Source organism: Epinephelus fuscoguttatus, linkage group LG3, assembly GCF_011397635.1.
Source record: "Epinephelus fuscoguttatus linkage group LG3, E.fuscoguttatus.final_Chr_v1".
NCBI lineage: Eukaryota > Metazoa > Chordata > Actinopteri > Perciformes > Serranidae > Epinephelus > Epinephelus fuscoguttatus.
In genome coordinates this window covers 35,572,673-35,585,864 of record NC_064754.1, presented here as the reverse complement: position 1 = coordinate 35,585,864, position 13,192 = coordinate 35,572,673, and the positions used below count along the sequence as shown (strand labels likewise).

Sequence of the window (13,192 nt, the reverse complement as noted above, 5' to 3'; positions counted from 1 at the left end):
GCAAAATGATTCAACCTGAGTGAAAGAGTGGCGTCATATTAGGTGTGTGCTTTATTTATGAGCATTAAAAACCTGAGTGTGGAAATGCCAAAAATATTTTTAAAAACTCGAAATATCGCAAAAAAATTGTACGCTCGGGGGAGGTGTAAAAGTTGGTGTACTGATAACTAGAAACAGATTCAGTGGATAACTCATGACCTGCCGTCTTCGTCGTACATTGATGTGTGCACACAGGGCTGTTAACAGAACTCTTCCAGGAGCACATGGATTTGTCATATTAGTTGTAAAAAACGTTCCCTGTCCATCGTCCAGTGTGCTCTCCATTATTATTATTATACGTCCATGGTTTTCTTTGAGGTTTGACTACATTAGTTCGCTACATTAAAATTTGTGCTACATTTGGACGGACACTGACTGTTATTGAAACCGTCATTACGAGCAGCAGAGGGAGAAAAAAGTTTAATAGATGTCAGGAGTTTCTAACACTGATGATCTCTTCCTCTTGGGGAAAAAGACCTATACATGCCAGCAAACTGTTGGCAAAATGGTTGCAAACTGTGACGGTAAATATGCTGCAAAATGCGAGTCTGGAGAAAAAAATCTGAACCTGTATGTTTAAAGCTTTCACTCGTATAAAATGTTGAACAATGTGAACTCATATGATGAAATTTTCACTCATAGAACTTGTTATCCGTTATTTACTTTTATCAAGCTTCATTTTTTAAGTCAGTTTTCCACTGCAACTTCATGCATGTGCTCTCTTGCATCACAAAGTCACAAATCTGCACGTCTTTACTTTTGCGACTGATAAATTTGCTGCAAAAAACATTGGTTCGCTCCCCGCTGCTCGCTGTTGCTTGAAAATAAAATCCAATAAAACCACTAATACAATTGTTTTAGCTCATTTTAAAGGAGCTATGTGCAGTTTGTATCTGGATTCAGATGGTAGTGTGGGGCTAACCATCTTGGAATGACGTGTGAACACTCCCAACTTGGAATAACAGATTTTTTCTTCCCATTCTGCTGACATCACCCAAACGCAGCACCAGGGGCTTTATGTATTTACTTTATAAACATGCAGAAGGAAAAGATCAGAGAAAGAAGTCAAACAGTTTGTGGTGAGTTCAGTGTCTGAGCTGAACACAAACACAATCACACTCCCACAGACATCGTTAGTGTGTGCGTTGCTAGCTCGCTCACAGCTAACGTGGATACAGGTGATCCATTGGCTGTTTGGAGGGTCACGCTCAAACTGACACAAGGCTGAAATTCCCTTTCTCGTCTGTCTGAACACACCTGTAGAGATACCTTCCCTCTGCTGAATACCTCCGTTAACAAAACCGTTCTTCCTGAGTCTCTCTCTGTCCTCCCCCGACTAGTTCCCCGCCCTCCTCCATGAGCGTCTGAATGACCGGCTGCACCGAGAATGGCGCCAAAGATTGTTCTGTAGCTCACTTAGATGGGGTGCTGCTGGTCAGTGTGTGTGTGTGTGTGTGTGCGTGCGTGCGCGTGATTATTCTGACATTTTCCCCACAAAATGTAAACCCATGAGTGTCGATGTGTGGTCCTTCAGGATGTCATTGTGAAGTCATGTGACTGGAGCAGTGGGTGACATCTTCTAAATTGTGCTTTCTTTGGGGGTCGGGGAGGATGAAAATGACATTTCGTGGTTAACTGGTTACTTAATTTGGTCTTTTGTAGATTATTTTTGTGTGTCGATTATGAAATTAAACAAAACAGGTGGTTTTCATGACGACTCTGCCAGACTGTTTGTTTCTCCATCTTAAAGTGAAATGAGTGTAAAGACGTTTTAAATGAACTTCCTCTGAACATGTGATGGAGCAACATGCTCATCCTCCATTAACACCAGCATGCTCACAGGTCATTGACGTGCTCTTCATTTATTGGTGGGAGTGATTGAGGCGGGGTTTGTGAATCAGGTGAACTGAAAACACCAGTTCTCCCCTGATGTCAGTTCTGTCTCTGAAGAAAAGGCTCAAACTCATAAACCTTCAACACTGAAAGGAAGATTCAGTTTCTCTGCTTGGCCTGTTGTCATGGAAACACATCAGAGCAGCAGCAGGCTCATGGGACATCATGGCCAACCAGGTAAGTTTAAAGATTTAATTTTTAAAAAAGGTTGAGATATTTCTCAAAACTGTGACCACTTCTTAAATGTTTCTCAGTCTTCTGATTATTTATAGCAGCAGGACGGTGTGTGTGGGATTCAGTGAAAATAAACTACAGAGTTTGTGTTGTTGTATTTAAGGATGTGTCACCCAGTGCAACAGTGAGACTTTTTTTAACAGTTTTTGGACAAACTTGTTGGTAAAGTCAGTAACTTTCTGGTTTTGGTCTGTTCACAGGAACTGCTGAGGATGATACATTTAAACTATAATAATTATTATCCTTTAAGTCAGGCCTGAGCTGTTTTGAGATTGAGTCAAGACCAAAAGACCAAGTTGCACTTTGGCAACTTGCACTACGTAGTATAAAAGGCTTCCTGGATGAAAAAAAAAACTGCAGCTAGTGATTATTTTCATTGATTAATCTGTTAATTATATTCTCTTTAAAATAGTGAAATGATGTCCATGACAGTGTCTCACGGTCCGAGGTGACATTTTCATGTCTTTGTCCTGACAACCATTTACAACAGAAAATACAGAAAAGCAGGAAATCGTTATATTTTAGATCCTGAAAACATTTTTTTTGTTGTTTTGTGTTACAATAGCAATTGTTAATTTCTTCCTGTCACCAGCTCTACATGGAACAATTTTGCCTAAATGTTAGGAATTAGGAATGAAGCAGCACGATCTTACTATTACAGCTTGGTGTCTCTCTGACAGCAGATCAGCTAAAATTCAAAGATTAAAGACCTTGAATTGATGGAGACTGAAGACTTAAAAACACTAGAGACTGAGAATAGTCTGAGGTAACATTAAACTAGAGTTACTGCATCATGGCTGTCGGTCTCTGCAAACCAGTCAAGCTGCACTTTCACTTTACATCCATGTCTGTAAAAACATGGCTGCTTCACAAGTATCTTCCCCCTGACAACACAATCGGCAGTTTCAAGATGGAAACCCAAGATCAGTGTCACCAGTTCAGCATCTGACCAAATGTCTCTCCTTGTATTCCAGACATGTGACGCTGAGCAATGGCCAGAAAAGTGTCTTTGCAGAACATTATGATGTCACAGTGAAGTTGACCTTCAACCTTTTGGATTTAAAATGTCACCACTCCAATTCTTGCTTATGGCCAAAAACATGTTTTGTGAGGTCACAGTGACCTTTGACCTTTTGACCACCAATGGATGTTTGCTATAAACTTGAGAAAACTCCTTCAAGGTTCACAATAATATGATGGATGGACGGGCGTATGGACAACCTGAAGACATAAAGGGTACGTTCCAAATCGCATACTTTTTCTTTTTTACTTGAAGTATGTACTGCAGCTGCCCTTAGAGTATGTGCTGTTGCGTGCAGCCTGCACACAATCAGGACATACTACTTTCTCATTACATTACCCCCTGAACTTTGACCCTCTTACTCATATAACCTTGGGGGTAAAACAAAACACTGTTCACCAAGCTCGCCAGAGACGGAGGTCAACCCGAAGAGACCTGCTGTGGTAATAACTGCATATATTGTAGATTCTAACATTATATTCGCAATAGTAAAATTAGAGAAGCCATACATTTATGTCATTGTGATTTATTACGTGTGCCCTTTCGCTGGTTATATTTATGATTATTTTATGCAACTAAACAATTAATATTCCTGTTATTACTAATCAACTGGTCATTGGTCACCTGAATGCGCTGTCATCCATCACTGCAACCTTAGACGGTTGATGTGAAGTTTCATTTGCTGTGCAGTGGATTATGGGTGAGGATAGCCAGGAAAGCATGCTGGCTTGCATACTGCAAAATCACACCGGATGTCGTAGAACATCCTGGTATTTTTGCCACACTATGTATGAGGACATACTAAATCTTTCTGGCATACTATATAGAATGGTAGGATGGGTACTGGAATGCAGGCTGCCTCCAGTCGTGGCTGTCCCAGGCACAGAGGCATTAAAAAGACCAAACTCCAGAACTCCAGCTCTGGTCCTACCCCCCCCTCCCTGGATAACAAACCATAACAGCGTCACAGCTACAATGAATATGCTTTATTTTCCTTTTACAAAAACAAACAAAACAAAAAAATTACCGTCTAGAAATACAGGTATACAAGAAACAATATGATGGGAGTATTTGCAGTTGGATGCCTGGTTGTCAACAGCCAGCTGGATAATAATAATAAAATAAAAACGAGTTAACTACTTGTGGATGTTAAAGCTTCCAACCAAATAAAATCCCGTGCAGAGCAATGAGTCCCAGAAATACCTTCAGCACTAAGCCTTCACCTGTGAGCGGTTACACAGATAAATCTTAGTACAAAAGTAATGTTGGGACGTGCAGCTGCCGAGGGCTCCGCTTCTCACGTAGTTAATGATACTGTAATACTGATTTTGACCCGAACACTCTATAGCTAGGAGGTTATTATGAACATGGAGGTACACAGCGGATATGATATGAAGCACAGCAAATAATACAAAACAAAGAACAAAAGAGTAACAGTTGAATATCTCCATGGTGTACCTGTTTCATCTCTTTCACATCTGGAATGAAATCCTTGCCGGCTTATGTTCTTATTTAGTGTCTAAGGCACTTTTAAAGAAACATACTGTTAACGTTTGGGAGGAGGGCAAAGAAGTCCGCTGTAGACAACCATCCTAATCTGCAGATCCATGATAAAAGACTAAATCAAAGTTGATGGATGGATATATGGGCACCCTGGCATGTAGCTTCACACTGTGGCGGTTCAACTGTTGAGGCGGCTGCTGCAGTTCAAGCAGAGCTTGAATTCACGTCGCTAAACCTGGGCTAAAGCCACGAGGGAAGAACAAAACAACCTGTGAATACTGATTCATCAGGTCTGACTGTAGTCTGAAGAGTCGAGCTTCGACTCACTAAACCATGGCACAAACCAGCCCGGGTTTGTTCATCATAACGTTTCTGTTACATCTGAGTCACAGAACTCAGAGTCTCTGAAAAATTACACGGCAATCTTTGAAATACACTTACTGCTGTTCTGAAGGTATCGCTAAAATCCTAAACACTTCTCAATGTATAGATAAGAAAGAATCTCATTTATTGCACACACAATGTTTTCAACTTTTTAGCCTGCATGAGAAGTCCTTCAGAGAAAAGCTAAATGGTGGAGTCCTCCTGTAACACTGTCAAATTCATGATGGATGGGATTCAAATAGTTGCAGCTCCAGCACTAATGGTCCCTGTGGTGCTGAGATTGTTTCTATTGATTATTTTTAATCTTTAGCCTGTTTCCCAATTTCCAAGTCTCCATGCTCATTTTGTACTTCACAAGAAAAATCTTAAAATCATTTTAGTGGTGATGAAAATATAAAACATTGAAATGTGATATGAATGTGACCAAATGTAGCTAAAAATTCAATTATCATTATTTTATTTTTTTTAAAACATCTTCTGTTATGAATTAGGAAATAGAGCCGTACCTTGGGATGTTAAAAATTCCTTTTTGTCTGAGCACTTTAAGAATTCTCAACCATCCTGGCTAAGAAGTTTAAAAACTTGTTTGTTGTGCAACAGATTTTTTGCATCCATACAGTGGAGAGTCTGAGAGGATTTTGAAAATGCTTCAAGTGGCCACACATAATATCGTTTAATTATCATCACAATATGAGCTTGTGCCATAAACACATTGTGAAAGACTGCGATATTGCACTGAAATTAGTTAGTTGAAAGAGTATAAGTAGAAAAAGGCACTTTAAACTGTAACATTCATTCATTTTTATTGGTGCCTTTTGTGTTTATTTCAATGTAGTGTTGCCAAAAATTAAAGTTTATCGATACATATCGATTCTGAATATTTGAAACGGGTTTATTTCTCATTTTTCACAGTATCGATTCACCTGCATCGGCTGCGCTTTCTTACTGTGTTGCCGTTAATGTATACTGCGGTTTTTCTGCTGCTAACCAAGAAAAGCTGTCGTTGTCATGTTATAGCCTTGTCATATTTTTCCTTTAATAACATTTTTTATTTTAAGCCCTCAGTGTAAATTTACCCTGTGGTATTTTTCAAGGTACTGTATCAAAGTTAAAAGTTATGGTATTGTGACAGCACTATGTCGATGTCTGATTTGCTCAATACAAGTGTTTTTAAAAATACAACAAGCAATCTGTTGTATAGCAATAAACCGAAAGCAGCAGAAAACTGACTTTAATATCCCTTGATTTTAAAGTAATGTCTTTATCATAATATTCAACTTTTTGCACGTCTCATATCTTCCACACGTCGTGCAGCCGTACTTCAGAACAGCTCTAAGTGTTGTTTGGGTTTCCAAAGATCAGCAGGTTATTACTTTTCAGAAAAATGTTCTGGCTCTGTGACTCAGATACAGTGATGATACAAACTGGGGCTTGGCACAAACACTGAAATGTAGTGAGAAGATGACTGTTTTCAATCTGTCTGATTTCTACTGAAACTACAAGTTTAACCATTTAGTGTCACATTAAAGTTGTGGCCTGAGCGTCACTTTAGTGCTTCCAGTAAGAGCTTTAATTTTCTCCCTGTTGGTTTCCAGTTAAAAATTCACACATCTTCCTGTGCAGTTCTGTGCATTTTCCAGCCACTCTGCATCGCTCACAGCTCACGCTGACCATAGTTGAGCACAAATGGCTTACGGTAAACGTGTTAACCCTGTGAGCTGAGAGATTCCAAGTTAAAACCCAGCGAGACATTCCTTCATTAAACGCTGAGATGAAGCAACAGAGAAAAAAAAATATTTTCACAGTAAAACACTTTCAATTCAGAGTCCGTGTTCTTGTATTGCGTGTCCCGAGATGTTGGTCGTTCCTGTCATGCTGCGGTGTAGAAGCTGACAAACAGTCTGTACATCAGAGGGAGACTCATGCAACTGAAGCAGCCGGCGTGGCGCTCCGAAGGCCACAGTGACCTTTGGAGTGTGTCAGGTATGAGATGGCTTTTACACAACATATGAGTGGGACACTTGTGACAACACCAGAGTGAAACACGTTTCCTTGTAGTCCTGCATTTCCAATATGGGGTGCGTTCACATACGTTACATACTTGATGTGTGTACACTTCATAGCCTCCACCTACAGTCTCATATGTATAAAAAGCACTTTGCACCTATGCATACTTTCTCAAGAAGCTGAGCAGATAACTTCACGCCTGATGGGAGGGAGGGTGTTACGTCATGATGCTGAGATGATACGTGGCTGAGAGACGAGCCAGGACTAGCAGCTTGCCGGAGGAGAACAGAGTAAGGCAGAATTGTCCGTTTGCCCCTGTGACTCTCCACAACTGGAGGCTTGACTTCAGGGGAGGGCGGTGGAGTTTCCCTGCAGTGTTAACTGATACAAAAAGGGCTGCCAGGCGCACTCTGCCCAGCGTTACCAAAAACAGCTCATCGCTCCAATCTTCTGTCCAGTCAGTGGTTTGAAATGAACAAAGATGATGGTGACGTCGAGGATCTTTTGGGGGAGGGAAACTGGGTGCCGGTCACAGGTGGGTGAGGTGGGTAGTGACGAGGTGGGGGTGGGGGGGTGGGGGGGTGGGGGGCAGGAAGGAGAGGGTTGTTGTGTTTACTCGGCGTTAGCGGTTTGTGTCTCGTTGAAGTCACCGGCACGGCTGTCGGCGTCATCGTCTGACATGTCGACAGAAGCACCGTCCAGATTGAGGTTGCGTCGGCCTGAGCGGCTGGAGGAGAAGCTGCTGACTGGACCACCGCGCCTGCTCAGAACAGATTGACAAAAAAAACTTAAAGCTCTGCTGCTTTCAGGAGAAGTTCGACATTCTGAGATATCTGTGAGATGAGAAGATCAATACTGCCCTAATGTTCATGTGCCAGGGAGGTGTTTAGCTAAGCTTAGCATAAAGACTGGAAGCAAGAAGAAATGGCTAGTCTGACTCAAAGTTAAAAAAAAAATATGCCTACCACGCAATCCTGAAAATGAAGCTAAAAATTGCAGTTCCTTTCATGGCCACTTGAGGCTGACTCCAGAAGTGACTCAATCCCCACAGACCCTCATGTTAGAGTGCCCAACTTTACAGTAGAATTTACATTTTGTTAAGGCTTTAAGTTACACATAATTAAGGGCATGGTCGCTCTGAGTGACAGGTGGGTACCATCTGTTGAGTAGTCACTACCACAGCAACAACATTGGTTAGGTAACTTAACTTGGCGTAACCCTAGATTCACAGAGAATAGGCGCAGCCATACCTGGTCACTTCAAAAAAATATTGTTAAGCAAAAATTAGCATTATCACACTTAACCATTGGCTGTAAATGCACTGTGCTAACCAAGCTAGCAGCCAGCGTCAGGGTTATCTCCATCCTCTCTTCTAAACATGGTCTATGGTCTGATATAATTTTTGGCTCCAAAAATCCACTATGGTGACGGCCAAAATGCCAAACTTATCTATGATGTCTATCAGCACCTCTGTTTTTTACTAATTGGATTGTTTTGGATCTTGCTACATGATTAGTGGACAGACGCTGTGAAGTAGCTGCAGCATGTAACTCCCTGTGAAACCATAACTTTTTAAATTTCTGTATGAAATAAAAAACTAAATGCTTCATTATGTGAATATTACAAATACTGATACACATATTTCAAACTTCTGACAGGGTCAGACTATCTATTTCCCTGTTTGAAGTCTTTGTGCTTAGCCAAGCTACTCTCCTCTTGGCTCTAGCACCATATATAACGTACAAATGTGAGCCAATCTTCTCATCTGACTCTTGGCTAGAAAGCAAATATGTGTTTCCCAAAATGTCAAACTATCCCTTAAATCAGACAAGATCACTCAGGTAAGATGAGCCTGTAAGCACACAAGCTATAGACAGACGTATCAATAACTTTCAAATTAGACATATCAGAACTGTGTTACTGGATATCAGTGCCACTAAAACAGTGTGACACCTTACAGCAAATACACAATCTTGTATGACTGTGTCATTAAGAGACAATAAAGTCACACAGTTTATTCAGTCTTTTCAAACTTGCCCTTTCCTGTTATTATCATAACTGCATCTTGAGGTGTCCTGAATAAAAAACAGTGTTTTCGTTGAAGTACACGGGTCATCTGAGGACATCTCTAACAGGGGGTTAGCGGAGTCCTGGTACCTGAGGCGGTTCTTGAGTGAGTTGACCTCCCGGGTGAGACCCTCACTGGCCTCTGTGGCGTCATCTAGCTCCCTCTGCAGCTTCCGTCGGGTGGCGTTGGCCCTGGTGGCCTCCTCCTCTGCCTCCTCCAGCTGACGCTTCAGCTGCTTCATACGAGAGTTGGCTTTCTCCATCTGATGGAACACATGGCGGGAACAGACGGAGGCAGTGAGAGGTTGTGGGTGGTTGGGCTGAGTAAAAGTGAGTATTTGCATGTGTGTCACTTTGCTTCTCATGTCAATACCTGCTCCTTATACTGGTCGGCGTGACGACGCTCGTCCTCCACCTGCATCATCACCTCCTTCAGTTTCTTCTCTGTGCGACGGACGATCTTGTTGGCTGCTGCTCTCTCCCTGAAAGATTAAAACAGCAAACTGGTAAGACGAGAGCTCATTATCATCTGTATTAACTGTTCAGTCCAACTTTGAATCTTTCACACAGGACTCTCACTAACACCGTCTACCGCCAGGAAATCTCTTCAGTGATGTTTCATCACATGCAAGATGTGACATCTTGTGATAATGGGTTAGTCTGATCACTTACTTTCCTTCCTGCTCCAGCTGCTCCTCCAGCTGCAGGATCTTGGCCTCCAGGGCAGTGATGGATGCCTTAAACTTTGACTTGACCGTCCCCTCCAGCTCTGCCAGCTTGGCTTTCAAGTCCTGTGTTCATAATAAGTAACGGTTAGCCCTGATTCTGATCTCATTACTTTTATGTAGCTGAGAAAACAGATTATTCTATTGTTTTATTCTACCCATGTACGTGTATGAGCACACATACGATAAGTGATAATGTATTTGACGAACTATACAAGACCTTGTTCTGCCGCTCCATCTGTTGCCGAGCATTCTCACTCTTTTGTGCAGTGCTGCGTTCTCCGGCCAACTCTGTGTTCAGGTTTTCAACCTGAGGAAGAGATGAAGGTGATGAGAAGACAGACAGGTTGATGCACAGTGTATTGAGTCACTGAAGAATGTCAGTGAATGAGGATATCTGCATAGCGCTGATTAACATCAGTCAACGTATGCTTTATGTTTGTCTGAGTGTGTTCATCATCTGGTGTAAAACATGACAATGTGTATAACTCTTATCTTATTTGCACCTGGATGTTGGTCTTTCTGAAACGGTCATTGAGCAGCTCCATGTTGCCCTGCTCCTCCTCCAGCTCCTCCTCCAGCTGGGCAATACGAGCCTCCAGCCTCCTCTTTTCTTCCAGCAGCGACGACCTGACTCACACACAAACACACACAGACAGACACACTTTTATACACTGTATTTTCAGGAGTCCGTTATCTTTTTAAGACTAGGGACTGGATATATAAATGATGCCTACACACAGAAACCATGCATACACCATGTCCCACAGATTAACTGGTATAAAGTCATGGGACAGTATGCCATGAAAAATGTCATAGTATAGTGTCTCATTGCAAAAGTCATAGTATACTATGTATGTTATAAAAAATGTCATAGTACAGTTTATAATAAAAAGTCATAGTTTAGTATATCATGAAAAAGGTCAAGGTATAGTCTGTAACACCGAGCAGTAACATTATGCCTCACGGTATTCTTCAGTAATGGGCCTTGGCCATGGTTCAAACGGCTTGACCTGCCACTATTTGTTCAAGAACTTCCATTTTCCCAGAAGCTAGAAAGTTTAACACCCAGGTGTAAAGGGACCTTTGGGTTACATTAGTAAGCAGCAGTCAATCAGTGGGACAGTGAGCACACTGATAGTCGGCAATTTAAGATTATGTCAAAACTAGCAGAATTCCAGGATTATCTGAGAATCCCACTACATGCCCACACAATAATTAAATTCACACAAATATTTGCATCCAACCTCTTTGGATAAACATACATGTTAAAAAACAAGCTATAAAATGTATTGCTTTGGAAAATGGTATTTAAGACTTAAAGACTTTTTAAGGGCCTTAATTGTGATTTAGAATAAGGCCCCAAAAACAAAAAAAATATCTTTACAGAGTAAGCACTTCTCACTATAGCTATACGTTTAAAAGATGACCAAGAGTGGCAAAAACTGCCTGTTGGTCAGTTATTAATATGGATAAATATTTTTAAAATATCGATACAAACAAGGAGACACTGACTTTCCAGAAGCACTGTTGGAGATCTCATCAGCCAGCTCGTCCCTCTCCTGTTCAGCATGTCGACGGGCCCTCTCTGATGCTGCGTGGTCCTACACATACAACACATTAAGATCAGAATGGAGAAGATCTACCAATTCATGGTCATCAAATACAGAAATGAAGTTTGACTGGATAAAAAGCTGATGTTCATTCTTTTCATAAGTCACTTTGCTTTTCATGAATAAAAGACTAACAGCTCACATTTACATTAAGTTAACCTCAAATTCAAAGCAGTCTTAATTTAAAATAAAATCTGGGTTCTGACCTCCTGTAGCTGCAGGATTTCAGCCTCTAGGCTCTTGAGTTTCTTCTCGTTCTCCTTGGACTGGGTGAAGATCTCATCCCTGGAGGCTCTGGCCTCTTCCAGCTCCCTCTGATAGTCCTTCATCTGAGCCTGCAACACAGTGACAATGTGGACCGTGTCAAAGGCTGACAGCACAAAGTGACCACTCAGGCCAAGGCTTTACAAACTGTGAGGTGCACAGGTGCATGCCTGCGTAACAACAACAAGAAGTTAGTTAGTTTGGCCCATTGACTTGGCCAGCTTATTGACACGGTCAACAGCTGCAACAGCAACAGCTGACACACAGCTAACAGAGACGATTAAGTTACTTAAAAACCCTTAGCGTGGAGTCATAACTCGCATCTGAGCACACAGACATAATAGACGTTTTTTCTGATTTAGAGTTACATACACTTAAACAGGATATAATTATCTGTGAATGAGTGGCCATAAAAACGATGCTCCTTATAACAGAACTGAGAATCAACATGTTCTCTTCAGTATCACAGTAATAAAGTGCAAACAAATTCTAATAGCTGATTCAGGATACTTTTCATGCAGCCATTTTGCCAATTATAGGCTAAAAATCAGGCTCAAGTTGTAGCCCACTGCTAACTCACTGTCTCCATTTCAACAATATTTCCTATTTACATCATCCAAAGCATCATGCAAGCTGTAGTTGCAAAACCTCATTATCAAGCGCAGAATCATCCCCCAAAAAGATGTTACACAGGGAATAATAATCCAGTAATGTTAACTTTTTTGTGCTGCAACATCAGTGTTTTGGTAACTGAGGCTCAGCGAGTCACTTTAATGTGGTTATTAGATTCCTGACAAACTGATACCCTCTCCTCTGTCCCAAACCTTTTGAAAAGCTGCTTCAAAGGCTTCTAGGCTATACAGGTGCAAGTGTGAGCGTGTACCTGGAGTTTTCTGAGTTGTTTGACAGCCTCGTCCCTGCCTTTGTTTGCGGCTTCAATCTGTCCCTCCAGCTCGTTCAGGTCCATCTCCAGCTTCTTCTTGGCAGCAACGGCCAGAGTTCTCTGCTTCCTCTCGTCTTCCAGCTCTGCCTCCATCTCACGCACCTAAAGGAGTAAAACAACACACAGCATGTCAGACTGAACCAAATGTTTCAGCACTCATGACATGAGTGACAAATGACATGATCTGTGTGCCCTCTGTACCTGTTTGACAAGCGCCCTCTTTTTCTCCTCTCCCTGCTCGTCTCTGGCCTGCAGGTCTCGGTCAAACTGAGCCTTCATGGCCTGCATGTTGACCTCCAGACGCAGTTTGGCGTCCTCTGTGGCCTGCAGTTCGTCCTCCAGCTCCTCCAGCTGAGTTCTCATCTCCTCCACCTGCTGCTCCAGTGTTCGCTTGGACTTCTCCAGCTCATGGACCTGCACGCAGCATTGGGAGAAACAATAACGTCACTGAAACAGGCTGGACAAACCCAGATCAAAGGTCATCAGAAAACCCTGTGTG

General features: G+C 41.8%; 1 protein-coding gene across 6 annotated transcripts in view; it reads right to left on the bottom strand.

Moving 5' to 3' along the window:
- Positions 1-4,177: 4,177 nt before the first annotated feature.
- The window catches only part of LOC125884505 (myosin-10), a 79,705-nt gene continuing 70,690 nt past the window's right edge, over positions 4,178-13,192 (bottom strand). For all 6 annotated transcript variants that reach the window (XM_049569607.1, XM_049569601.1, XM_049569603.1 and 3 more), the window contains 10 exons: positions 12,895-13,107; positions 12,634-12,795; positions 11,693-11,821; positions 11,389-11,477; positions 10,380-10,503; positions 10,094-10,183; positions 9,821-9,939; positions 9,522-9,630; positions 9,239-9,411; positions 4,178-7,841 (listed from right to left, as the gene is read on the bottom strand). In XM_049569607.1, coding sequence (XP_049425564.1) covers positions 7,694-7,841; positions 9,239-9,411; positions 9,522-9,630; positions 9,821-9,939; positions 10,094-10,183; positions 10,380-10,503; positions 11,389-11,477; positions 11,693-11,821; positions 12,634-12,795; positions 12,895-13,107 — 1,356 coding nt within the window. In that variant the 3' untranslated portion in view covers positions 4,178-7,693. The remainder of the gene's footprint in view (positions 7,842-9,238; positions 9,412-9,521; positions 9,631-9,820; positions 9,940-10,093; positions 10,184-10,379; positions 10,504-11,388; positions 11,478-11,692; positions 11,822-12,633; positions 12,796-12,894; positions 13,108-13,192) is intronic.